This window comes from Taudactylus pleione, unplaced genomic scaffold (genome assembly GCF_031769625.1).
Source record: "Taudactylus pleione unplaced genomic scaffold, aTauple2 ptg000421l, whole genome shotgun sequence".
Lineage (NCBI taxonomy): Eukaryota > Metazoa > Chordata > Amphibia > Anura > Myobatrachidae > Taudactylus > Taudactylus pleione.
The window spans coordinates 3,994,798-4,021,847 of NW_028284823.1; the positions used below are offsets into that span (position 1 = coordinate 3,994,798).

At 41.2% G+C, this 27,050-nt stretch overlaps 1 protein-coding gene across 2 annotated transcripts in view; it reads right to left on the reverse strand.

Annotated features, from left to right (window-relative positions):
* Positions 1–8,562: 8,562 nt before the first annotated feature.
* The window catches only part of LOC148506202 (regulator of G protein signaling 8-like), a 56,058-nt gene continuing 37,570 nt past the window's right edge, over positions 8,563–27,050 (reverse strand). The window contains exons 3-5 of one of the 2 annotated variants that reach the window (XM_088447141.1): positions 26,789–26,853; positions 19,694–19,860; positions 8,563–9,029 (exon numbers count right to left, since the gene is read on the reverse strand). In XM_088447141.1, the coding sequence (XP_088303267.1) occupies positions 8,847–9,029; positions 19,694–19,860; positions 26,789–26,853 (415 nt within the window). In that variant the 3' untranslated portion in view covers positions 8,563–8,846. Of the gene's footprint in view, positions 9,030–19,693; positions 19,861–26,788; positions 26,896–27,050 lie in introns of both variants that reach the window. The other variant, XM_088447140.1, reaches the window with a different exon arrangement.

Below are 27,050 nucleotides of genomic sequence, written 5' to 3' on the forward strand. Positions count from 1 at the left end.
ACACCCTATAGGCAATATATTACTTTGAGGCCAGCCACAGGTTACACTTAGGAGCTGTCAGTGTTTTACTATGCAGTGTTTTTTATATTTTAATTGCATTTAATAATTTTTTATTGACAGTACTACCTGATCTTACTGTACCTATATTTACTTTAGTAGATGGACAATGTGTTGTCTTTACAAGCATAGTAATACTTTGATACTATATTATCATATTTAGTGATATTTATTGTTTTGTTGTTTTATTACTTGAATTGTGTTCAGAATTCCTCATTGAAGTGCCTGTAGTAGGAAATATACCGCTTTCAAAAAAGTACTCTTCAAAGAATAATTTAAAATACATACAGTGTCTAATTTTGTTTATTATTTGTGTACAAAAAAAATGGCAGACCAGAAAATAAGAAATATGTCAGACATTCAGAAACCAGGACGGGAAAGCAGGAATCAGGAAAGTGCCATGTACATTTGGCCACTATACAAAGTACAAAGATATACATATTTACAGTATATAGTGCTGAATACCTATTTTATACAGACTGGGCATAATACAAATGGATAAAGTAGATCAGACCTAAAACTGAACACAGCCAAAAACATTTCCCACATAACATTGCACCATATAATGCAGGTATGAGATCTACTACTGGGAATAATTGGGACTTTGGGTTCTTTTGGTGAGGGCTTGCTACTTGTGTATTATATGGACACTGTGAAATGCAAACTCTGCCCACTTGTCTGCCAGTTTTCTTCCTACTCCTGAGTCCTGGCACCATAGCCCTCTGCAGAATTGTTGCTCTCATGAGGGTGGCAGGAAATTGTTGTAACTGCCCCAGAAGACTTTTACCCCATATGCTAACTATGACTGGGTTAGTCCATTTGATAACATATCTGTCTATGTAAAGTTGTTGGATAGCGGGGAAGCTCTGCACAGGATGGGGTGTTTAGCATTCTTGCGATCTTGAATCAGGCAAGTGTGCATAGTTTGTGTTTAAACTGATGACCATATCATTAACAACTACCATGTTATTATCCCAAACTTTGCAACACCATGTCTGAAATCTGCTGAATGCTGACCATAGGAATTCCTTCACATTGATCAGTCTAGTAGGGCTACTCATAATAAGGAACAATTGGTAATCATGTTGGGATGTATGTCACCGCAGCAATAATTTGATGTTTTTTCCCCCATTCTGGTTATATAAACTCTATGTGTAAAGTAATTCCGTATAAAACATTCCATACCTGCATACAGTAATTGCATTACATGGGTTAGGAAACATACTGTGCTAGTATTGCATGAGTAAAAAGGACTTGTCTCATAGAATGCCATAATAGTCTGTGAAAAAACCATGGTACAGAATATCTTACAATACAGTGCAAACAACCAGGCTTGAGTGAATATGGGTTATGATTGTTAATGACTGGGTTAATGATAGAGATACAGATTACCATAATAGAATTTGTACACCTATTACATAGTTACATTATTAAACATGTGTTAAACAATTTCACAGAACTAGATTGAACCCATTAGAATAAGAGTCACTTTCTTTCATGTGGACATTTTGTCTAAAAGCAGACGAGGAAGGCAGCCATTTTGTGAGCTGACTATGTAATTATAAAAATGTGACCTTGGTGACATCACTGATGCACGAGGCACCTTGTGTAACTGGGACAGGTATAAATCTGAAATTTCATTAATATGTTCATCCCACAAAATTACTTCCCCACTGTTTATAGGTAATATAGTTAATAAAAAACAACTGTGACTCCCAGGATCTCTGGGTTTTATAGCTACTTATTTCGGTTCTTTGGCCATCTTGTGGAACTTGTGACCAATATCTCAGGGTCACTAGGATCTGTACTCTCTCAAAGTTGTTGACTGTCTGCTGTTAGAATTGCTTATTTTGTGTTTTACAATAATAGTAGTTTTATACTTAAAGAAAGGAATAAGCTGTGAAAAGCATAGTTGTCAACTGTCCCTAATACCAAGGGACCGTGATAGGTTTTAAAGATTCATCCCTGGAAATGTCCCTTTTATTGAGCAACTGCACAATAGAATGCCTTTTGTCCACACTATAGATGCAATTCTATGCTTACTTTTTGACAGTATCAGTTGAAATGTATGATTAACCCTGCGTTGGGCGCAGCTGGCCTGACAGGCTCCACAAAGCTGTTCTCGCTTACCTCTCCGCCGCAAGGGGGCGCAGGGCCCTGCCCCTCCTAGTACCTTCCAATGTCTAGGTGCTGTTTGAAACCCCCCTAGTCAGTTTTCCCGCCGCCTGCGTGGAGTTCAGTAGTGACTTCCTGGCCTCTCAGTCTCATTGCGCCCGAACTCATCCGACTTTTGAAGGTACATATTTCTTTTTATTTTCTCACAATTTTGTATATTTTGCTCATTTTATGAATGAAAATTACAAAGGTTGTGGGTATTTTGCGGAAATATGTAGGCTTGTCCAGTGTGGCCTCTTAGGCACACTGCCCCTCTTAAAAATTTTTGTTTTACTTGCTTTAAGATTAATAAATGTGGTTTTGTGAATCAGATTTCCATATATTCTCTCTTTGTACATCCTAATGAAGGTCACTGATCACTTTAAGAGCATTAGAATTGAATTTATTAGGTGCTAATGACAATTTTATAACAGGCGCCTGTCAGGCGCACTGCTTCCGAACCTGGGAGTCCCAGAGGTGCACCTGACGCAGGGTTAAGGGGAGTATTTAAACTGCAAATATGATGTTATCCAATTTAGTACATGTAATGCCTAGACACCTTCGCTCGTGTTGTGCGTACATGCAGCGGCACAGCGACACAGTGTCCCTGGAAACTATTTTCAAAATTGGGATCTAAATAAAAATTAAACAATGAAAAGAAACAATATGCTGCAGATGAGGGTGATCCTCCAAATGTTGCCTTTCTTTGCAAGTTTCACAAGGGGTTCACTCATCACTAGACAAAGAGAACTTGTATACAATAAATTCACAAGTATTCACTGCAGGAGTATCAGAGGATGGTCATGTTTTGGTTTTGAGATATAACCTTGGTAGGTATTATGCATCAAATATGATTACATACTAGTATGCAAACAATGACATAAATATACATACACAAAAAAAGCTATACAAAATGTTGATGATACTGTATGATTGCAAAGGGGAGTAATAATAAATTAGGCAGTGATAACTTGTGGTATCCTAACATACCAAGACTACTGACATTGAATCTCAATCACTGGGCACTAGACTCGTTGCCATGGTAACAGTTACACTGCATCAGTAAACTAAGCAGGAAATGGGTCTTGAGAGCAGAAAATGGCCGAATGGGATTTTAACAACCAGTGGATAACTACACTATACAGCTGTACGTGGGTTCACAGCAACAAAACAAAGAGTAACAGGACATATAACACAGCAGGAACAGATTGATACATTTCACACAAGGAATATTCAACACAACGTTATATATAAGTGGCATTTTTCGCAATCTCTCTTGGACTGCTACATATTATTACAAATTTCAACTCTTTAGTGTAATTCTTATACATACAACAGGTGTTTTAAAAAAAATAACAACAACTAACACCTTTGTTTCCATGTCACAGAACCACATTTAGCATGCGTGACATATAGCATTTGGAAGACCTGGATCTCGTTCAACTTAAACCAGTTAAGAAGGTCATCTTTGCACTTGGTAATACAACTTTAAGCTATTTTACCAGTTTGCTATCAAATGGGGAGATGCATTTTTGCTAGCAACAAACGGGGGAATTCAAATGTTTAGCCGATGGCTTGTTTTTTTAGACGCCCCGACAGAGCAATTCAATTGTTGCTCTGTCGGGGCGCGATAGCCGCCGGCGCCAGCATTTCTGCACGCACTCAGGAGTGCGCGAGCAGAAATGCATCTAAAACACCCTGGTTAGGGCGTGCTAACCACAGATAGCGCGCCCTAACCAGGAGTTAAGATGGGTTTAGCCGTTTTAGATGGCTAAACCTCGTCTTTTAGGCGGCGAAAAGGGCGATAATTAATGAGCGCGCAGAACAATTGAATAGCAATCTGGGCGCTCATTAATTATCACGCCCAAAAAAACAATTGAACCCATTATGTAACGGTACAAAGCTTACACAACTGGAGAACAACAGCAAGTTATTACCACCAGAGCTGGAAAGCTGCTTGGCTGAAATCACCTCAGCAAAGGGCAATAACGGAAGTTTCCCTAAGCTGGGGCCCGTAAAATAGCATAGATAGACCTGTAAGCAGCACACATGTGATTTGCCTTAAGATCGATTGTCTAATAAAATTAAAAAAATATAGTCCTTAAACATGCAAATATTAAGCACTATTAATGCACTATTTTAGATGCCAATTCAAGAAAACAGTGGGCTCATGTAGAACTGGACACATTTTTGCACCAAACGTAAGCAGGAAGAGACACATGCATTAAACAGTACATTTAAGTGCATATGTTCAGTGTGACGCCTTTTAAGAAGCATCTAGCTGTACAGTACATCACCTGTGATTGAGCCAGGTGTACAGTACTTCTGGAGTAAGGAATTTATGCTCATGCCCCATGAAGTGTCATATACATAAAAGAGAATAGTGTCTTCAAACTGTTATCCATAATGAACTTCATGTTCCATAAAAAATACAATGAACTATAAATGCACAATATAAATTAAATTAAAAATAAAATAAATTTTTCCCTTTAATATTCATATTGAAATCTTCTTTTCCTGTTGCTGTCCAAAAGGAAATATCAACTAAGTAAAGCAAATAGCCATACAATACACAAAGATAGCTCTTCTGAAATGTGTCTGCATATATGTCTACCTCAATAGTAATTACATAAATACAACATTACCGTACTTGGCTTACTCTCACTCGCCCCTGCCCTCTCCCTATTTCCTATCTCCAAGCATGAGAATTAGTAAGTATAAGATTCAATGAATTACCCATACAGATGTATGCGCTTGCATTTTCAGTGCACATAGTACAGAAGGTGTATATCCAACTCTACATGAGCCCCCTCTAAAAGTAACTTTATGTTATTCATTTTTAGAACTGCATTCCAGAAACTAGTAGACTTTCCTAAGGGTTTATATATATATATATATATATATAAAAATGTGTATGTGTGTGTATGTGTATGGGTAGATATATATAAATTTTACTAGCAACTATAACACTGGTAAAACATGTGGGAGTCTGATACGAATTGCTGTTTCTAGTATCACCATAACCTCAAGTGCTGTTACTGATGTTACTGATATTTGTTAGTGTTCCATTTGCGTTCTTGTTTTAAAAGTGTATTGCATTCTATTTTATGCATTTACCACAGGTAGGTGCATTGAGGAAGCCTAAAAGGATCTCTAGTGAGCTCCTAAATGTTAGTGACAGTGTTTGCATTTCACTTGATTTAAAAAAAAAAGAAATTGTTACTGCATTGCTAGTGGGCTAGTCGATGTGTGACTTAAGCCAGATTGAGTTTTATATTTTTGGCATATATTGCATGATTGTCCCTTTCTACTTAATAACATAATTCAGTTTAAAGATAGTGAAGACAACAGACTGGTCAACATGTTTTGTACACACTGTTGATATCAAATCTTTCATATGTTAGCACGTTACTTTTAATGTGACCATTTTACGCCAGCGTTTCTCAAATCCAGTCCCCAAGGACCCCTAACAGGACATGTTTTCCATATCTCCTTGCTGAGGCACATTTGTATTCATTACTGTTTGATACGATTAAAAACAATCTACAGATGATTTAATTATTGTACTTTTTGGAAAACATGCATTAGGTGCCCCTGAGGTCTGGCTTTGATAAACCTTGTAGTGTGTATATATAATAAAATTGTAATATATATATTTAGTCTTATTTTCTTTATACTGTACAGTAAACACATTTATTTTTCACTACTAACCTTCCCCACTTTAGTCACATTTGATAAAATGTACTATAAATGTAGCCATGAATGATTATGATTGGAATGGAAACAGCTGTTAATGATGAACAATTTTGCAACTTACGAAACATAATTTCCAAGATCTAAATGGAATATTCACTGAAGGCTTACTTTTGGTCTCTAGTTGCCCCTTCTAATATTATGGTAAGGGTCTGTTTCTCCATCTTAATACTATGGTTAATTTAAAGTCAATTTTATTTTTCAATTCCTGATTATCTGATTTTTAAATGGAAGGAGTGTGTCTATAATATTGTTTGTTGTACCTCTTGGTATGAACTAGCCAAGGCATTCATTAGCACAGCCCCTTTACACTTTCTCATCTATTGTCCATCTTTCTCCTCCTCCTTCCCCCACTCACAGAAACCTCATCATTTCACTCTTCCCAAAGCAGTTTGGTTTCAGTAGATGGGTAGGATCTACCACGAGCTGAGGGCAGTAGAGAGATAATCAACTGCGTTTATTACACACACAGAAAATTAAAATGTTAATGACAAGCTTGAAAATAGCACTAAAAATAGAACTTTCTCATAACTAGAGATGTGCAGTTCAGTTTACCTTAAATATGACCACACCTGAACTTAGGGGTTCCGAGCTGAATCGAGTCCTAGTTCAGAATCACTTAGGGGTTCCGATTCGAATCATGTCCTAGTTCGATTCTGCTGTCAATTTGGAACTTGAACATAAAAACCAAACTCGGTTTTAGATTGCATGTAAACAGGTCCAAATGACATGATTTTAGCTGTTTTAGCAATTTTTTTAAAAACATTTTGAACGAATATGAACCAAAACACTTTAGGGTGGTTTTGCCAATACCAAAACACGATGATGAATTAGAACCGAATCCTATACATGGGGGTCTGCACACATCTCTTCTTATAGCGGACAACCTTTGCATCGTGCACACTGGATATACACAGCGTACAAAAAAAGTGAGGTTACCACTTAACCTGTACATGATTTGTGGGTAAGATGTTTGTGCTGTTGCTTGCTGCAGAAACACGAAAGAAATAGCAAAGTATATAGTCAAAATCAAATATAAGGTTGTCATTGCATATAATAGAGACATACAAATATTTTCCTTTACACCTCACTCCTGCCCATGGAGCCACAGATGGCTGCTGACCCCTGAAACTGATCTGGCGTGGTAACAGTGGCAGGTGAAGGACCATTTGAGGACATTTTTTGGCATGAAAACATTTAAAGTCCTAATTTCTCTACAAAACAAAGTGATTTTTGACATCCAGTAAACACATAATTACATTTTAGTTATCCGTTAATGTTACACAACGCGTCTTATTATGGAGTCATCAATTAACACATCTCTGCATCTGAAGACGCAACGATGAGATAACTGTTTTCTTGTCGGTAATTCCCTTAAGCCGATTTCACAGAAACACTGCAACCTTGTTATAAATCTTGAATTAAGAACATTTTCCTAGAAAAGCAATACAGTGCATAGCTTTAATGTGGTAGATATGGTAAACCAGAGCATCGTGTCCCTTATTATCCCTTCTTCACACAATACAACATGGTTCTGAATAGACAGTGCTGCACACTCATATAATGCACAGGAATAGTGCACACACAAGATAACAACACAGCACTTAATTAGAGCACTGTGAGGGTGATTCAGTAGTGAATGTAGGGCAAGCATCGGGGCAAGTGGCCGATATTTTCTCTCTGCACCCGCGTCCGAGACTAGCCTTGCATGTGCCCCGATGGTTACTGCACAGGGACGCAGATCAAAATTGCATGGAAATCCATACAGTTTCGATGTGCATTTCTGGGTGGTAACTGGGAGGTGGGGGTGACTAACAGACGCGGGTGTGTCACTGTCAGTGACTGTGTCTAAAGTTGCAATTGTACTGACACAGGCAACCATGGTCAGTGGGATATTCTGCACCTGCCCTAGGTGTGCCGATAGTGTATCTTTGCACGCACATCTGGGCAATCGTGGCACAGCCAGTGGGCATCTCAATAGCATAAAGACGCAGTAGCAACTGCGACGACATCTGTATCACCCCTGTGTTCCATATTGTGCTTAAGCTGTTGTAGGCAACCTTTGAAAAAGTTGCCAAATGATCTAAATTCCATCGGTATCACCTTCTTCCTTGGGATTCGGGCAATTTATCAAACTTTCTATATATTAAGAGTGCAGCAGGATTCACCCTAAAGGACGCATTCATCTACCGAGCTATTGCGCTAAGGACAACGCCCTCATAATGACATGAATTAGCAGATGACCTGGAGGCAAAGCTTCATCTATCGAGCCTTCATATGACAGTTTGTAAACTTAATCTCACTTACAGTAACATGACATTCCTAGAAAACATTAAATTAATCTCCAACACGTCTCACTGACACTTTTATACAATTATTACTAGAATCTGAGGTTCCATTGTTTATACTGACTGTTCAAGTTTAATGTCTGTCACAACACTTTTTGGCATGTTTATTGAAATCTACCCCTAAGTAAAATTATCATCAAATGTGGAAGTACTGTATGCACTAATTAAAGATGTGCGTATAGACATGTTGATTAAGTTAATGGCATAGTGAAAGAAACAAATTCAGAAAGAAGAATCTTGAGGACATAGCTAATCGGTTGGTATCAGGACTTTCCATCTCTACTCATTTGTCTGGTTCTTCTTTAAAATTCCAAAATTTCCTCTTTCTTCTCTTTTGTAGGACCTGGGCCCCTTTGTTTTAACTATCCATTGGTAATTTAAGGATAGCCGATGACAATGAGATGTATTGCTCTGGCAGTGAAGATGCTATATTGTCTCATTACCTAATCATTTCTGTCCTCTTGGCCAAAGTGCCAGACAGTACTCCTTGGGGTGGACAGGTGACCCCCTATGTCTCTGTGGCCACTTGTAGGACTAGCATGGGCTCTTCTGAGTGTGGGTAACTAGCTCATTGTAGATTTCGGAGCGTAGAAACCTTGGGTAGGAATCCCTCTCCATTAGGCTACGTACTCTCAGTTGGGCAAGGTCGAAACAGGACAAAGTAGGATGCTGTAGATTTCGTTTTGTCATCTCTCTTGTGGGGTAATCGATATTCACCTTTTGAAAAAAAATAAAAAATACACATGTATGATTTGAGTAAAGTGTATACATCTATCAATTATACTGTTACATAAGTTCATTTGCAGGTACTAGCAAAACATACAATAATTACAAACTAAAAATCCAAGATATATACTAGCTTTGGTGCTAAAAAGAAAAACCTCTAATTCCAATTTTCAATTCACGCAGCTGTTTAAATGGTGGCAAACCAAAAACAAGGAAAAATTAGTACTTAGAAAACAGCGCTGTGAAATGAGAAACTGTACTCACAGTTTAATAAAAATATATTTTAATAAAACATATATCAACACTCTAATGATGAATGTTCAATGCATAAAAGACATCACAATGAATTAGAATCATGTCAATACAATACAAATATGTAGCAATAATTTAACGGCACTCAGACTCCACAATAATGACCAGAACCACGGTAAAATATCAACGTTTCAGTTTACTGCTTCCAAACTGTCTTCAGGATATCCTGAGGACAGTGTGGAAGCAGTAAACTGAAACATTGATATCTCACGGTGGTTCTGGTCATTATTGTGGAGTCTGAGTGCTGCAAGCTTGGGGTTTCTGTGAGTAACATTTTTGTGGAGGCACCGGATCAAGTTACCCATCTAACTGAGTGCCGGATAAATAGAATTGTAGCAATAATTTAATATATTTAAACTGTAACAACAGCACCAATACATGTATCTAAATCCCCAGACAAATATATCAATCAAATCCTCGCAGCTGCGTACAGCTGAAGAGAAATGTCTCTATATGGAAATGGTTGCTGGATCCACACAATGACTGTATGTATTTGGTAAAGAATATGTATATATTATATCAGAAAGTATTCATGACAAATCTCCACTGTGAGAATATCTGTTGTATCTATTGTTGAAATATCTGATCAGCAGAAGTGTAAGTTTAGTCACTTGTTAGTATTTATAAAAAGTCAATGAACAACCTTCTCAATGTGTCAGCAGACGCTGTATGTTGTTTTACCTTTGTACAGCCCTCACCATAGGGAACAGCTGGCGGATGGTGAATAATGTGGCATCTGCCGCAAGATGGTCACAATGTAGCGACTTAACGGGTTCCCCGTTCTCTATACCTCCATCCAAACAGCCAGCGGGTGGTGAATAAAGCGGCGCATGCCGCAAGATGGTCACAATATAGTGACTTAATGGGTCCCCCGTTCTTTATACCTCGACCCAAACAGAATAGGACTCCTGTGCAGTTACTGCCATGAGATTAGACGGCATGACTCTAAAAGAGCTGTGTCTGCCGCATGTTGCACATAGTGTAGCGGCTTGATGATTCCCTGCTCTCTGCCTCTCAATCCGGGTAGTGACACACTGCCTCATTAGCATGTCCACTCATGGCGGTATTTAGTCTGCAACCTGTCCCGAGTAAGCTCCGTAGACCGGTGCAAATATCCAGCGTCCACAGTCCCTTGTGGAAAGTAGACACAGCAGGGTTCTCAATCCATTCTTCTCCTCACATTTGGTGAATTCACTTAATTCTGGGTATTTCTATTCACATATTCATAACATTGTGGTCTCTATTTGTTTTGAGGTTTGTACATCTCAAACTTCAATTCCTTCTTTTCTCCACATTCAGTATACTGGCTTGGCATAGGATTTCCCAGCCAATTAAGTTACCGATAACCACACAATTTTTTCCTTTCCCTTGGCAGACGTTAATCTCGTTGAAATGGGCTGGTGGAGATGGTTGCTTCCTACAGCAATCCATTTTGAGTTGATATATATGTATTTCTGGTGTCATGATTTCTAGTGATATTCATGTTTATATATTTATATATATATATATATATATATATATATATATAGATATATATATACACATGAATATATATATGTATGTTTCTATTTGGGTCTAAGTACGCATTCACTTTATATGGGAGTTTGATTGCATGGTTGTGAAGATATGAATATTCACATACACTAAAATTGAACTTAATATTCTGGGATGACTATAGTGATTTATACGTTCATTTAGTGACAATATTACAACAGGAACTATGGGTAGGGTTTGAATGATTTATCTACATGAATTTAATGATTTATCCATATATATGTTATATGATTTATCTGTATACATCAAATGATTTATCTGTATACAAAAATTGAGTGGATACACTGAACTGACTTGAAACAATCTTGGAAGTATATTTGGTTTTAATTTAAGTTAATAAGAACAAGGACAAAATTAGTACTATTTTAGTTATTGTTATTATTAGAATATAACGACTACTAATAAGATTATGATAGTATTTAGATTTATTGCATACGTGTACATAATAAAATAAAAAAATAGCATTTTATTGGCATCACAATATTGTCTGTAGTTATCCACATTGCTATACTATGTGTGATGGGTTTAATCAAGGATAAGCCATCCTCCTGTATTAATTGATTTCTATTGATGACTTTTTGAAGAAAATTATATATGTTTCATATGTTTTTTATTTTTGGATTATACTGCATTTATTTTATATTAATGTACCCTGTATATATATATATATATATATATATATATATATATATATGCATATTCTTTAATATCTGTTTTATTTATGGCATCTATACAATTTAATTATAAACTAATGAATTAAGATGCACAGATGCATCATTTAAAGCTTTCCAGATCTGGTATATAAGGGGGCTCTTGACATATCCCTCTGAAGAAATACCATACGGAACGAAACACGTTAGAGCTACTGGACTTTATCTCCACAGCAGTATCGCCATGAAACTGTGTTGACTCCACTTTCCACAAGGGACTGTGGATGCTGGATATTTGCATTGGTCTACGGAGCTTACTCGGGACAGGTTGCAGACTAAATACCGCCATGAGTGGACATGCTAATGAGGCAGTGTGTCACTGCCCGGATTGAGAGGCAGAGAGCAGGGAATCATCAAGCCGCTACACTAGGTGCAACCTGCGGCAGACACCACTCCATTAGAGTCATGCCGTCTAATCTCATGGCAGTAACTGCACAGGAGTCCTATTCTGTTTGGGGCGAGGTATAAAGAACGGGGGACCCGTTAAGTCACTATATTGTGACCATCTTGCGGCATACGCCGCTTTATTCACCACCCGCCGGCTGTTTGGATGGAGGTATAGAGAATGGGGAACCCGTTAAGTCGCTACACTGTGACCATCTTGCGGCAGATGCCCCATTATTCACTCCCTGACAGCTGTTCCCTATGGTGAGGGCTGTACAAAGGTAAAACAACATACAGCATCTGCTGACACATTGAGAAGGTTGTTCATTGACTTTTTATAAATACTAACAAGTGACTAAACTTACACTTCTGCTGATCAGATATTTCAACAATAGATACAACAGATATTCTCACAGTGGAGATTTGTCACAAATACTTTCTGATATAATATATACATATTCTTAACCGAATACACACAGTCATTGTGTGGATCCAGCAACCATTTCCATAGAGAGACATTTCTCTTCAGCTGGACGCAGCTGCGAGGATTTGATTGATATATTTGTCTGGGGATTTAGATACATGTATTGGTACCGTTGTTACAGTTTAAATATGTTAAATTATTGCTATATATTTGTATTGTAATGACATGATTCTAATTCATTGTGATGTCTTTTATGCATTGAACATTCATCATTAGAGTGTTGATTGATATATGTTTTATTAAAATATATTTTTATTAAACTGTGGGTAAATTTTCTAATTTCACAGTGCTGTTTTCTAAGTACTAATAATTATAATATAAGAGGTGTGGGTAACATTTGATACATAAGTTTGCAGAATGCCAATTGTAGCTGTTGGTAGGGAAGGGTGCTTATTGATGCAGGCAATGTGATAGTTCCTGCCTTCCAGGCAGTTGATAATTACAGGTACAACGTTAGTTCCTGCCTCTGGGCAGTTGATTATCCAATACTCATTGTTATTTAAATAATTACCTCCCAATTCTTTGCTGTCTCTATTTATAGTCTGCCTTAATTGGTTCCCTAGAATGTTATTTTGAGCAGTTGTTACCTAGAAAATCTGCTGTATGTGTGATGGCGTACTGGTGAGGAAATAGTGGTACTAGAGGATTGATTGTTATGTAAACCACTTAGATTTCTTGTAGGTAGATTTCATATGTATTTTGCTAAGAAGCCTCAATTGCCTTACAGTATCTATCTTTCTGCATATAAACAGCCCAGCTATAGCATGACATCACATGGAGAGTGCACGTGAAATATATTAAGTAAAACAACTGTATATGTAAGGACTACATTATGGGGCCAGGCTTGAATTTAAATGTAAATACACGTTTTTGTACATGTGCATAAAAAATGAGTATTTCTTATGTCAGGACCATAGCAAGGGGTGTTTAACAGACAGGGCCAGATTAAGTCTTCAGGGGGTCCGGGGCACTTAAGACAAGGGGTCCCTCTTGTCAGCGATGCCCCCCTGGCTGTGCCCACTGTGCGTGTGCCTCCTCTTCCTGCACCTTCATGAGGCAGCAACAGCAGCACAGCTCCCAACCTGCACTCCTGTAGTGGGGGGCAGAATCATGAGCCTCCTCTAGGGCAGTGCGGGGACTGATTCTGCTGATCTCCATCCTCCAGCAGTAGCTATCCCAGGAGCAGCACAGCAACTGTTATCGTGCTGCAGTTGGAAGTGCTGCTGCTGGCGGCATAGGCTGGAGAAAAGCAGAATTGTCCCCGGACAGCAGCGCCAGAGCTGGGTTGGAGTGAGGGCCAGCAACAAAAACCTTGGGGCCCACCACACTAATTTTTCTTGCCCCCACCCCATCCCTCCACACTTGGTACAGGAGATGCTGCAAGTAAAGAGCCTCTTTCCTTCTATTACATGGCGCAGGCCCCACAATCACCACAGACTGGCACGAGTGACAGAGTGACTGGGGTCCCTTGGAATCTCGGAGCCCTTGTATTCACCTGTCACTGGGCCTGATCGGAGCAGCTCTGACTAGGGGGGCCCTGAGAGAGGGGGCACTGGGGGTACTTACACCCTGTGCTCCCCCCCTGTTGCCCAAGGTGCAAAGCCGAGGGGGCTACATGGCCAATACCCTGATGCCTAGTTGGTAGGTGCAAAGCCCTTTCTTAGGACAGCACCCCTGTCGTGCTCCCCGGCATCTGTTGTATGACATCATAATAACATGTCCAGGGATGGGTAGCATGGTGTACTGGCACAAGATACCTCTCTGTCCTGCTATGGCCGTGACTAACTTACAGAATACACTTCATATGAATCCCTCTATTGCAACTCTATAGATCTGAACAGTAATGGTGTGTTTATGTACTTGTGCTCTAGTTAGAGTTAGTGACAACACAGATATGTCTGTCTGGAGGTATCTCCTGTGTATACTTCTCCCTCCAAAGGATCCCTAGCACTAGCATTGACAGTCGGTAGTAGCAATTACGTTGCCCTGCCAAAGGCACTACCAGCATTATTCTATGACAGTATGATGGGCTGATGACATATGGCACTTGCCAACCATTTAACTGCCTGCTCCGGGTAGAGGCAGCAAGGTTGGCACTGTGGGAGGCGTGGCTTGGTGGAGGTGGCGATGGGTGCGGCTCAGCAGAGGTGTGTGGGTCTGGGGCCATGATGATGCAATTGCGTCACTGTAGCCCCGGCCCCAGTATGCAATGCTGAGATTACGGGCATTGTGGAGCAGGGGGCGGAGCCACAATGACCCGATACAACACGAAGTGTCTCATCGGCCTCCTGTGCCTTCCACTTCACTGGGGAAGTGGGCGGCTGCGGCTGGGTGGCCCGGGCTTCCGGGAGACTTGACCACCTTTCTGGGGGGCTGGGAGTGCCACAATTTTCGGGAGCCTCCCTGCCTTCGGGGAGGGTAGGCACGTATGCACTATGGATTGCACTTATTAAACTGCAATCAGCTATTGCAGCACTTCATCCAATTTATTAAAGTGATAACGCTGTAGAGAAAGCAGAGATTTCTCCAATATTAACTAAGTTACTGGTGCTTGCCGCCTGTCTAAGGGGTTGGAAAATTGTGTCAATTCATCAAAAAGGGAAAATGAAAGATCTTTGCGGCAAGTACAAAGGGTCCAGCACTACCAGGGAGGCTTCCTCATATCCCTCGCACATGTGCTGATGTTAGCGTAAACAAGAAAGTGATTCAGCTTTAGGCTATTGATGAAAGGCAAGAAGCACATAAGAGGAAAGTTTTCACTGGGTCTTGCCAAGCAGGCCCAGTATGTTAGTAGTGCAGTAATACATTCCCTATCGCTGCAATATGCCGTGATACAGAGTGATAGTTACTGCCACCCAATAACCACCTCAACTGCGAGTCACAAAACTGAACCTCACAGTTTGGAATTTTGGCCTTTTAAATGGTGAAAATTAGATTGAATTTCAAAATAGTCCAACATTTCAAGTTCGCAATGATGAATCAAAGCACCCATATAAGCCAATGCTAATAGATCAGGCAAAATGGTGCTAATAGTAACTTACTGTAAGATCCATTTTGCATTGAATCTCTTAGCTCTGAAAATAGGGGGCACTGGTGAAATCTCATGTGGCTGATTAACCCCAAAATTCAACAAAAAAAATGACAACATTTTGGAGTTGATATGTTAACTGTCCACATTTTGAATGTGTCGACATTTTAACCAAGTCGACTTAAATGCACTTCTACATATAGATTGTCGATCTGATGACCATGGTGACATTCTGTCGACATTCAGAACCTGTCAACATTTTGGTGTTGACATTCTGAATGTGGACCTTCTGAATGTAGGCAAATCTACATTGCTGGAGATCTTGTTAGCTGTTGTTATCAGTGGCGTCACTCTAGAGGAGTGGATCGCACCGGATGTCACCTGACGAGGGGGTGATACCAAAATGCTGGCTCCTCCTCACTGTTCTGAAGCCGGATGCTGCACTGTAATGTTCTTGTGCAGCACCCGGTCCCTAAGGAAGAGCCAGCAGTGCAGGGAGAGTCTCTCGGGGCAGCCAGGCATCTACAGGAGTGCTGGGACTGAGGGTGCACCTTGATGACACGCCCCTTCCCCACATGGACATGGTGCACTCAGGGGGGCTATTTGGCGCACCTAGTGTCACTGACCCCAGTGACGCCACTGGTTGTTATTAGAGATGAGCAACCTTTTTTTTGGGATCTGGATTCATTTTCGTGTTTTGGTCTTGGTTTTGCAACACCACCCTCAAGTGTTTTGTTTTGGATCTGTTTTTTTTTTTTTTCTAAATCCGAATTCCGAACCACGGGAAGATCAGAACTGTGACTCGAATCTTCGTTTACTGACAGTTGGCCACCATGGTGCAAGAAGCTGTTTGCGCTGGGGATTTCAAAACTCCTGACTGATGAAGAGGATGTTCCTGACAACAACCACAGTGCAAGGTTATTGGTAACTGAATGTGATTCTGCAAGCTGAGGGAAAGTAGGGAAGTGGATGTATAGTACAGATGTGCGGTTCGGTTCTCCAGAAATCCGAATCCACACGAATTTCGTGAATCCGGATAAAACCAAGTTGCGGTTCTAATCTCCTGAGGAGATCCGGGTAAATCCGGGTCGCGGTTCTGATCTTTTTGCGGTTCGGAATTCGGATTTTAAATACGAATTTCGGGTTTTGGATTGCATAAATTACATGATTTTAGCTGTTTTTAAAACTTTTTATCTATTTTTTATTTAAAAAATCCAGATCCAAAACCAAAGCACTTGAGGGTGGTTTGCAAAACCAAATCCAGATCCAAAACCCTGAAGGAGATAAAGATCCAAAACCAAAACACAGGGGTCGGCGCACATCCCTAATGTATAGGCACTAAAAATACCATGAGTAAATACCATAGTTTTTTGTTGTTTTAAACACACTTCAGAGGCAGACAGCTAAGTTCCACAAATAAACAGACTCACATTGTCTTATGCGGGCCATACACGGTGCGATGGCACCGTGCAAGGCGACGGGGGATCCGATGTCTGACATATCGGGCAGTCCCCACACACGATGGCCAACCGCCCGATATGCCTCCTCCCCCCTCCTCCTCCCGCATAGCGCTGCATGGGATCGCACATCGCATCCCCTGATCTACTGATCCTGCAGTAAGATCAGGGGGTGCGATGTACAACCCCACGGGATCGCACTTTGGACCTGATTCAGAGCCACTCGCTAGATGCGATCGCACGCATCCAGCGAATGCAAATTCGCCATAGTGACGACATGGCAGGTGCTCGCTCGGAAAGGCATAAGCACGCCCACTTTGGCTGTGCAAGCGATCGCTCTGTGTATGCAGACACCCATTAGCGTATGTTGAGACGCCCACTAGCGCACGTCATCTCCAGAAAGTGTATTAAAACATTGGTATATCGAGCACCATCGGAAGCTAACGCAGCGCTTGTGGTTGCCTTACCCTACCGCAAGCACTGCGAGGACTTCAGTGTAAAAAACAGGCAAGTGACGTGAACTATGACGCTGCCTGTTAATTATGCACACCTTAAAACCGGCGTTGAAACACTCAGGCACGCCTGCGTTCGCACTTCCACTCCCCCGTTACTAGTGTCCTGCCCCTGTTACCACCCATAAACGGACTCGCCTGTCACTCAATTCACTGGGCTGTCTTTGCTGGGCGAGCGAGCGTGTTGCGATCACACAGAGTAGTTCACGCACGGGCAGAACGAGGCGTGCGCATGCACGGTCGCATCACATTGGGCCGCTTGCGACCACATAGCGCTTGTGAGTGGCTCTGAATGAGCTCCTTTGTCTGATATCATGGCCACACACGGTGCGATATAGCAGCTGAATAGTACCAATCCGTTGGATCGGCTGCTTTATCGCACCGTGTATGGCCCGCATAAGCTTGCAGCTTGCTCCAAGCTTAACTGTTGTAATATTGCTAATTAAGCAGGTGCAATTAACTCACATAAAGATAGCACAGAGTTGTCGCCTCCAGCTCCTCACCTCCCATGCTGTATTTGAGGGCTGTGAGCAGATACTCATTCAGTTATTGTTGCAGGGAAAAATAGTCTCCATATATGTGACTGTCGATGCGACTTCACGGGGATATATGATAGGGAATGGACAAGAGCAAAGCCCCCAAGTGTGCTTTCTATATATAGTAGCCATGAAATCAGGCTAATACTTATGCAATTAGATTCTAATATACAATGCTATATATAATTTTATGTAACACGTAACCCTGTTTATTGGACCCATGTTGATGGCAGCAGAATCTGCTTTGGAAAAATATCTGTCTTGTTTTTAATTATATAAAATCGCAGGCGTGTCGCACTCGCAACCATTTACGTGGCGTGTCATAGTCTGAATCTGCAATCCTGTTCCTATTCAGTTCTCGTGCCCATTGTGCGCAACTATAGGGTTACTCAGAAATGTAATTATCGAAGAATCTGCGACCATGGCTGTGTCTTTATACCTTGAATGTCTCAATTATGTGACATTTGCATAATTTCGCAAAGAAACTGCGAACAAATTTGCAGCAGCTATGGCATAAGCGTACTTCTCTGAGTCAGGTCCTAATCCATATGACAACCTCATGTACAATATACAGTTGAACAGATGCAATGCATCATGGGGGCACACTTAGACAAATGCTATGCATTATTTATTCATATTTTATACCATATATTCCGAATATTAAAATTTTAGTAATACTAAACTAGCCCTATAAATCCAGAAATCCATATTTATTTTGTAACATTTTCTTTAAAAAAAAATCCAGATCAGCTTTCTGGCTAATATTCTTATGAACAGGGGCATTCTCTACAGAGGAGGGGGCCCATGTGCACTATCTGTCTGGGCCCCCTCTTCTCTCTGCGGCGGCGGACGCACTCAGCGCCGCAGCACTTGTAAACTCTGGGCACTAGAGTGTGCCCAGCATCTACAGCGCATGCACAGGTCGCACTAGGGTTATTTCCCTAGTGCGCATGCGCAGAACACTGGAAAATGGCCGCGGCGCCCATTTTTTTCAGGTGTTTTCTCCGACGAGACACCCCGGCGCGGGACTTCGGAGGGGTGAGTAATTAAAACATAAGGGTGCAGGGTGTGCGGTATGGGCCCCCCAGACCCAGGGGCCCGTGTACACTGCACACCCTGCACCAATTATAAATACGTCCCTGCTGATGAATAAAATTACGTATTCAGTACATAAAAGAGCAAAGTACTCTTTTAAATGTCCTGATAGCAAGCGCCTGATTTTCTATGTGATTCATGTAAGTTAATTTAAATGACCCGTTTTATTTCTGAATCACCAGTTTTACAGCGGAAATTTGCTTAAAGGAATCTTTTGATAAGAAAATCATTCTTGGAAGTTTTTCTTTTATCAATTCCAGTCATTTTACTGCTTTATACTAATGGCTGGGGTTACACATTTATCATTCTGTATTTTTACCTGGTACTATGTGCAAATGTCACTTCATAACCTAATGTCCAGCTAAAACCTCTAATGTGTTCTCAGTAATTTAGCAATATATGTTCTTCATCAGCAGGAAGAATCCACATTTATGTGTTTGAACGAATAAACGACATTGTAATGTGTTTTCCGTACATATTGTATATTGTGGTGGACAAGGTGCTTCCATTTGCTGGTAAAATACATTCCTGAAATTACAGATTTTGATTGTCATTACTGGAAAAGACAATTATGTCAGCTTACCTCTCTGGGAGCTTGAACGTCAATGAATTCCTGGAAAATACGACAAGCTTTAGCAGGCAGTTTGTTCATGGAGCGAGTTTTCCTGTAGTCTTCACAGGCCACCCAAAATTCAAGATTCTCCTCACTGAATTCAGTCTGCAGGAAGGCACGGAAAGCGGAGCGGCCATCTGTTGTATATAACCACTAATCAGTCATCAAATAGCAAATCATACATTATATTTTATTTTAATTAAGCATGCTCAAAATGCAGTACACTTAAGTCTTCATAAATATTAGTCTTTAAAATGGAAAGTGACTTTTTTCCCCTGACCAGCTACATCCGACTTGAGATTACTTTATTCGAATGTACAAGAAACTGCGTATATTCAAGGGGAAAAGTGGAAATAATTACCCCCTACTGTAAATAATGAGGATATGAGATGGCACCAAGAAGTACCCTGCCTGATGCCTAGAGTTTTTAAATAGGATGCGGAAGTCCAAGGTGACTTATTTTATTTGTAATCCATACGGTCTTAAAGCAGAGGGTAACTTATTACTCATAATAATGTTAATGTTTATTGAAGTGGTGACATCAAAATCCTCTCTTTATGTAGGTGGGATTTGCTATCTATATTATCATCACTAGTGTGTTGTGATCATACCTCCCAACATTGGAGGGCGATTGGGAATTTGTGCATGTGGCAAAGATACTTGCTTGTAGAAGGCCATTGTGCGCCACGTAGGGAATGTTATTGTGCCCCACTTGTCACGCTAGGGGCATGATTGGCCAAGCTTCTGGGCTGCCCCCAAACTCTCTCCCTGGTGTGTAGAATCCCCTCTGTGGAGAGTAGCAGAAGAGAGTGTCCTCCTAACTCCCCCTTCCACCATGAGACAATACGACCAGTGGACGGGATGGAGGAACAGGGCCCGAAAAGCAGGACTGTCCCGACAAAATTCGAACAGTTGGGAGGTCTGTTGTAATTTTTTTTTAAATGTGACTCCTTGAGGCAATTGCATGTATACAGTAGCTTGAAATGTGGGAGAATACTAGGGTTGGTGGAAGTCCTAGAGTCCTAGGGTGCAAGACTTAATCTTCTGCTAGATGGGAGGATCGGGCTAAAGTAAGAAACCAAAGTAGCAATTTTGTGGCCTAAAGGTACTGTACTGCAGGTGTAAACCTACAGCTGCAATATATCTCAAAGTGCCATGTAAACACATGGCTTTCAGCAGTTGCCAGTGCATTCTAGAACATGTGTTCCACAATAGTAAAAAAAAACCTAAAGGTTTTTTTTTTTATTAATAATAATAATAATAATAATATCATTATAATAAAAATCTATTTTTGCTCTTCATCAGTATTTGTCTTTGCAATCCAATGTCAGAAACCCCCACATAAAAGCAGAGTCATGTGATTGATATAGGTAGGGTAAGGGATGCCGGCGTACGGGATCCCGGTGGTCAGGACCCCAGCGCCGGCATCCTAATAGGGTTAGAATACTGACACTTTGTCGGTTGGTATGCTAACCCTACCCCTACCCTAACCCTCCCTCCCTCACTGGTGCCTAACTCTAACCTCCCCCCTAGTTCCTAAACCTAACCTCCCATTTCCCACACCCTAAACCTCCTCCTTAGTGCCTAACCCTAACCCTTCCCCTAGTGCCTAACCATAACCCCTAACCCTCCTCCTAACCCCGGTACTTACCTTCAGAATCCCCGCGGTTGAGATATTGACTGCAGTCCGGATATTGACCGCATCCCAATCGGGGTTGGATACCCCGGGATGCCTGAAGGGATGCCTGAATGCCCGTCATTACATGACTGTTACCCGAACTGCCAAGGATTTCCCTCACTCACTTGCCAATGATAAGCAGTTAGCATCAAAACATGACTGTGATCGGATTATTTCTTCTTTGTTATTTATTTATTGAAATGATGTAACTTGAAAATCATCATCAAGTTGATGATGATAACTAATGCATCTAGTATGAGGTCGTGTGGAGACACAATTACAGCGTATATCTGCGTTTTAAGCGCATTGTTACACAGTTTTCTGAGCTACAAGTATCTTAAAGATATACAGTATAGGAATCAAAATACACAGAAGGCAATTTTACAGCCTGCATTTTATGTGTGCTATGGAGATATTCATATTGTCACCCACCATGAGAGTGCCCAGTTTTTAAAGTCGTCTTGGTGAATTTGCAATTTGGAAAAAAAATCAGTGGCACCTGTGCTGTTGTTTGTGTGTCTGTCACAGTATATTGATTATTATTAGGCTCTCTTCCACTTCTGATGTTGTTTAAGCAAACTGGGAAAAGTCATATCCAATTGACTGTATATATTGTTCTATGTTTTTGTGTCTATGTTCTATGACTGTCAAAATCCTAGTTGGAGGGGAGAGAGTGCAGTTGTAGTGTAACCTTCCACTTTGTTCTGTTCAACGAGGCCTGCTTATTTATACAGTAGTAGTTACAAGTTACTAGCCTGCTCCTGTGCTACCTCAAGGTTGGGGTAGACGTTTGTAACAGGCACAATCTATCACTCTCATGTCTATTGCTCTGCTGTACAGATCATGAAGGTATACATTACCTTATGCTGGGTACACACTGACAGATATATTGGCCGGTCAATTGCTGAACGTCAGCCAGTGTGTACCATCGACATGTCTGTGAACGGCGTTGTTCACAGACATATCGCATGGGCTGCGCTGCACAGCTGATGGACAGATATGTCTGCAGACATATCAGTCCATAGTCAGGTGTGTAGGGGCGGTCTGCAGACCGCTCGTACACACACAGCGGCAGCAGCGGGGAGGGGGCCGGGACACCCCCCCAATCCGCCCTCCGGCCGCCGGGACCCGCTGCAGCTTGCAGATGATAGTTGTTCAGTGTGTATGATCGACCATCATCTGCAGATACATCTGCAGATCACTCGATCTGCAGATATATCGCTTAGTTGTGTACCCACCATTAGGTTTCTTACAGTACACGATAAAACCATGGCCATACAGTAGTTGCTTTCTTAAAGCCAGATAAAGCTGATCATGCTAGAGATACCATGAACAGACCTGTACTCACAATTCCTCTGCCTGAGACTCTCACAATATGGGCTGCACTCTAAATGGCAACTATGTTAGAGCGGCCTATACTTATTTCTGCTCGCACCATATATGCTTGTTTTAAGTTAACCCAGTTTTAAATTGCAGTCACTCACTGCGACTATCCTAATTTATTAGTATTCCACGATGGAACCTTAGCAATAGCATCACACCATGCTTGTTGTTACAGTACCATACAGAACAAGTTCCTAACCCCAGGTTTTTTTATAATACACAAAAGTTTCTAACATGAACACGAAGGGTTTACATTCATAAAGTCGATATTCAGAATGTCGACACCAGGATGCCGATATGGCCTGAACATCGACATTCTAAATATCGTCATGGACAGGACGTTGATATTCAACATGTCAACATTCACCATATCAACAAAGACTGAATGTCGACAGACGATTTTAGGGTTAAGCTACGGTTAAGGTAAGGGCTAGAGGCAGAATGAACAGCAAAGTGCATTGTCGACATGCCAACTGTCAAAATTCAAAATGTTGACATTCTGACACTGTCAACATTAAGTCAGTGTCGACCTTGTGAATGTCTAAATTTGACATGTCGAAATTCTAAATGTCAAAATGCAAAAATTCTAAATGTAGGCATTCTGTTTCTGAATGTCGACTTTTTGCACCAAACCCACACAAAGACAGCGTGTGCTGGACTGGGGAGTTGGGCTGCTGATAAGTAAGAGGGAGGTGGGGCAGTGGTGTACCCTAGTCCCACCAGGGCCCTCCAACAAATGCTGGCCCAGGTAATTAGTACCCCCCCTCTCAGCGTCCCCTAGCTATAACTTGTGGCCCTAAATCCTATAGAATAGGTAACACTTGTTTTGCTGATACTCTGAGCTCCATTTAGTAACAAACCAAAATACCAGCGGGATATTGTTTAGCATCGCAGTGATACAAACAAATGTGCCTTCATCAGTGGGGTCTTCTCCTCAGCTGCTGCCAGCCTATCACTAACAGCGACGGGCTTATATGTCATGCACATGCGCGATGGTCAGTCTGCGCACATGCATGACTGTTTCTCCTGGCAATAGGGACCGCATTAGATGGTGAGAACTATGCAGTGACAAACAGCAGTCATCTTAGATTAGCACTTTTTGTAACTTATTGAAATGATGAATAACCCCCCAGTGAGTGCTAAAGGGGTTATGTATCGTTGTTAAATGGGTATACAATCAGGAAGCCGGCTTCCCGACTGTCATATCCCAGCGAGGGTGAAATGCCGGGTGTCTAGATGTAGACACCTGACATTTCCCCGACGCCGGGAGACCGGCGCCCGGCATTCCGATCGCAGGGATGCCGGGCGCCGCGAGCAGATAGCCGCGGGGGGGGGGTAGGTTTAGGGCACCCGGGGGGGACTTAGGGTTAGGCACCCCCCCGGGAGGGTTAGGGTTAGGCTAGGGGGAGGGAGGGTTACGGTTAGGCACTTAGAGGGGGGATTAGGGTTAGGCACTTCGGGGGGGAGGTTAGGGTTAGGCACCCCTAAGGAGGGTTATGGTTAGGGGGTTTGGTTGGTCAATACTTACCTATCGACGATCGGGATTTCCAGCGCTGTTGGGCTTCGGCTGCCGGGGACTCTGCTTTGGTCAGCCAGGCGCTGCTGGGAATTTCATACTGATTCCGTTAAATGGGGCCCTATGTTTGATATGGTGGTGAGTGGCCTGATTTTAAATGCTGAATTTGTAATGATTACCTATATTATTATGTGTACAATTTTATGTCTCTTCCAGCTTATTTTTAAATACATTTCATCTATTGGAAGGTTTTTTATCTTTTTTGTTCGACACCTTCCATCCCCAGGGTGGGACCTCCAGACCCTCATGCCCCCTGGTTTGCCCCATTTCGGGATATGACACGCAGTCATCACACTGGGGGCCTGCCCCTCCAGACACATTACCTGTATATTTCGCCCTTGGACACAGGATAAGGATGGTTTTTGCACCTCCTATCCTGCAATATTAATTGGATTATGTTCAAATTTTGAATACATACATAGGAGATAGCATATTAGGCCTCTTTTATATATGCTTTGTGTATTTACGCTGTAAAATCCCAACAGGGACTAACGTTTAGAAAGTTGTGTGCATTAAGGAACAGTAGTTTTATGTATAGCAATTTGTTAAGTACAATAGTGAATATTTATTATTTATGACCTATTAAAAGTTATGTTTTAAATTCTATTCCTTTTTCATTTTTAAAAAGAGTGCTCACACAACAGTTATTTTTCTCTTAATTTTTGTGACACTGTAAGTGGTAGCGCAGTGTATTCATGAAAAATATTGTGGCACTGTAAGTAGAAACGCAGTATAATATTCAACGCATACTGTGACACTGTAAGTAGTAGCGCATTGTATTCATAAAAAATACTGAGACACTGTAAGTGCAAACACAGTGTAATATTCAACACGTATTATGACACTGTGGTAGCTCAGTGTATTCATAAAAAAAATTGTGACACTGTAAGTGATAGGGCAGTGTTTAATTCATAAAAATTATTGTGACACTGTAGGTCATTGATACCTCAGTTTAATATTTAAAATTGGTACAAATTGACATGTGTGCTGTACCCCACTTTGTTCGTGTTTGTTGATATGGAGAACGATCAGTTGAGAGGAGAGCAGGAACCACATACTAGTGCTGGAGCTGCTGCCAGGGCCACCAAGGGCATACATGGCTTAAGTCAAAGCATCTAAAATCAAAGAGCCAATCTCTTAAATTGGTAAAGAAAAAACATCAAAGGCAAAGGTATCTGCAGAAAGACAAAAAATTGGCAATATGCCTTTCACCACACGAAGTGGCAAGGAAAGGCTAAGGCCTTGGCCTTCATTTATGATTGGTGGTTCTGCCTCTTATGATGATGCAAGCCCTTCTCCTTGTAGAAGTTTAAAAAAATTTACCTTGGCACCCTAAAACTGCAATTCTGCATTTTTTCCGCCTGCTATTCATAGGCAAAACTTTTTCGCCTATTACATTGCATTGACTTTCCACGTTCGAGAAAAGTTTTTGCAATTGAATACGGTGTAAAGTTTCCGCCTGGTGAAATGACATCATCCGCGATACTTTTTAACGGATTCTGACTTTTTGACGCTAATTGAATACGGCCCTCAGTTTTAAAAACTGAATCTCAGTCTTGGATTGCATGTAAACTGGTCCAAATTACATGATTTAGCTGTTTTTATCAATTTGAAAGCAATCCAAAACCATATCCGAACCAAAACATTTCAGGGTGATTTTGCCAAAACCAAAACCATAAAATTTGAGGGTGGTCTTGTCAGGGCACGTTTTTAGTTCAAGGCAATAACACCACCCTAGGTGCATTATAACAAAGCAAAAATGTCACTCCAGCCAGACAAATATAATACCATACTTGCCTCCTCTCCCGGAACAAGCAGGAGCCTCCCAAAAATCGGGTGCCAATCCCGGCACCCCACAAGAGTAGGCAAGTCCCCCTGCATGGCAGCCAGCCCCACCCCCTTGACCGCACATGAAAGTGGGTAGTTCGGGAAGGCGATGACGCGATTCGCGCTGAATTGCATCATTGTAGCACCGTCCCCTGCTTTACAATGCAGGTTTGTGCCAACATGCCCCCGATCCGCCCACTTAAGCCGCCCAACCCTCCCTGCTGCACCGACCTGGCAGCCCCCCCAGAGGGGGCTGCCAGAATGTCGGTAAGTATGCATAATACTGTACACACATTCATTGCACTGCCCAGAAATTAAGTAACCCGGAGAAGATCATTACTCATATCCATTACAATGCACAGAAACACTTTCCTTTGGATTGGTCAAAAGTATTCAGAAAATGTGCGATTTAGTATTTTTAGTAATACTTTATTTTATCACACTGTTTTTAAAAACATCATACATCCTATATCACTATTTAACCATTTAACTTACATCCTGCATGTTCCTTACATTCCAGAATATGACTACGGTATTTTGTAGAATTAATTTTCCATGTAAATTCTACAGTAGGTTCAATCACGGTCTTCTCTATACTTACATTTATGAGACAATAGTAGATCAAATGACCGAGCCCACCGTCTGGTTTCATCTGCGGTCAGTCGTCTGTGGGAGCGAAAGATATACATAATCCTTGATTGGCTGGTTCTAGAACACAGGGGGCAATAGTAAATTCGAATTGGCTACCATAAAGATCTAATTAAGTTAAACAATGTTGACTGGCCAAATATAATAGCCTGGGGGTTGTGCGGGTATTTCTGCAATTTAGCCAAGAGATTAAATATAGCAATTTTTTGTTAAGA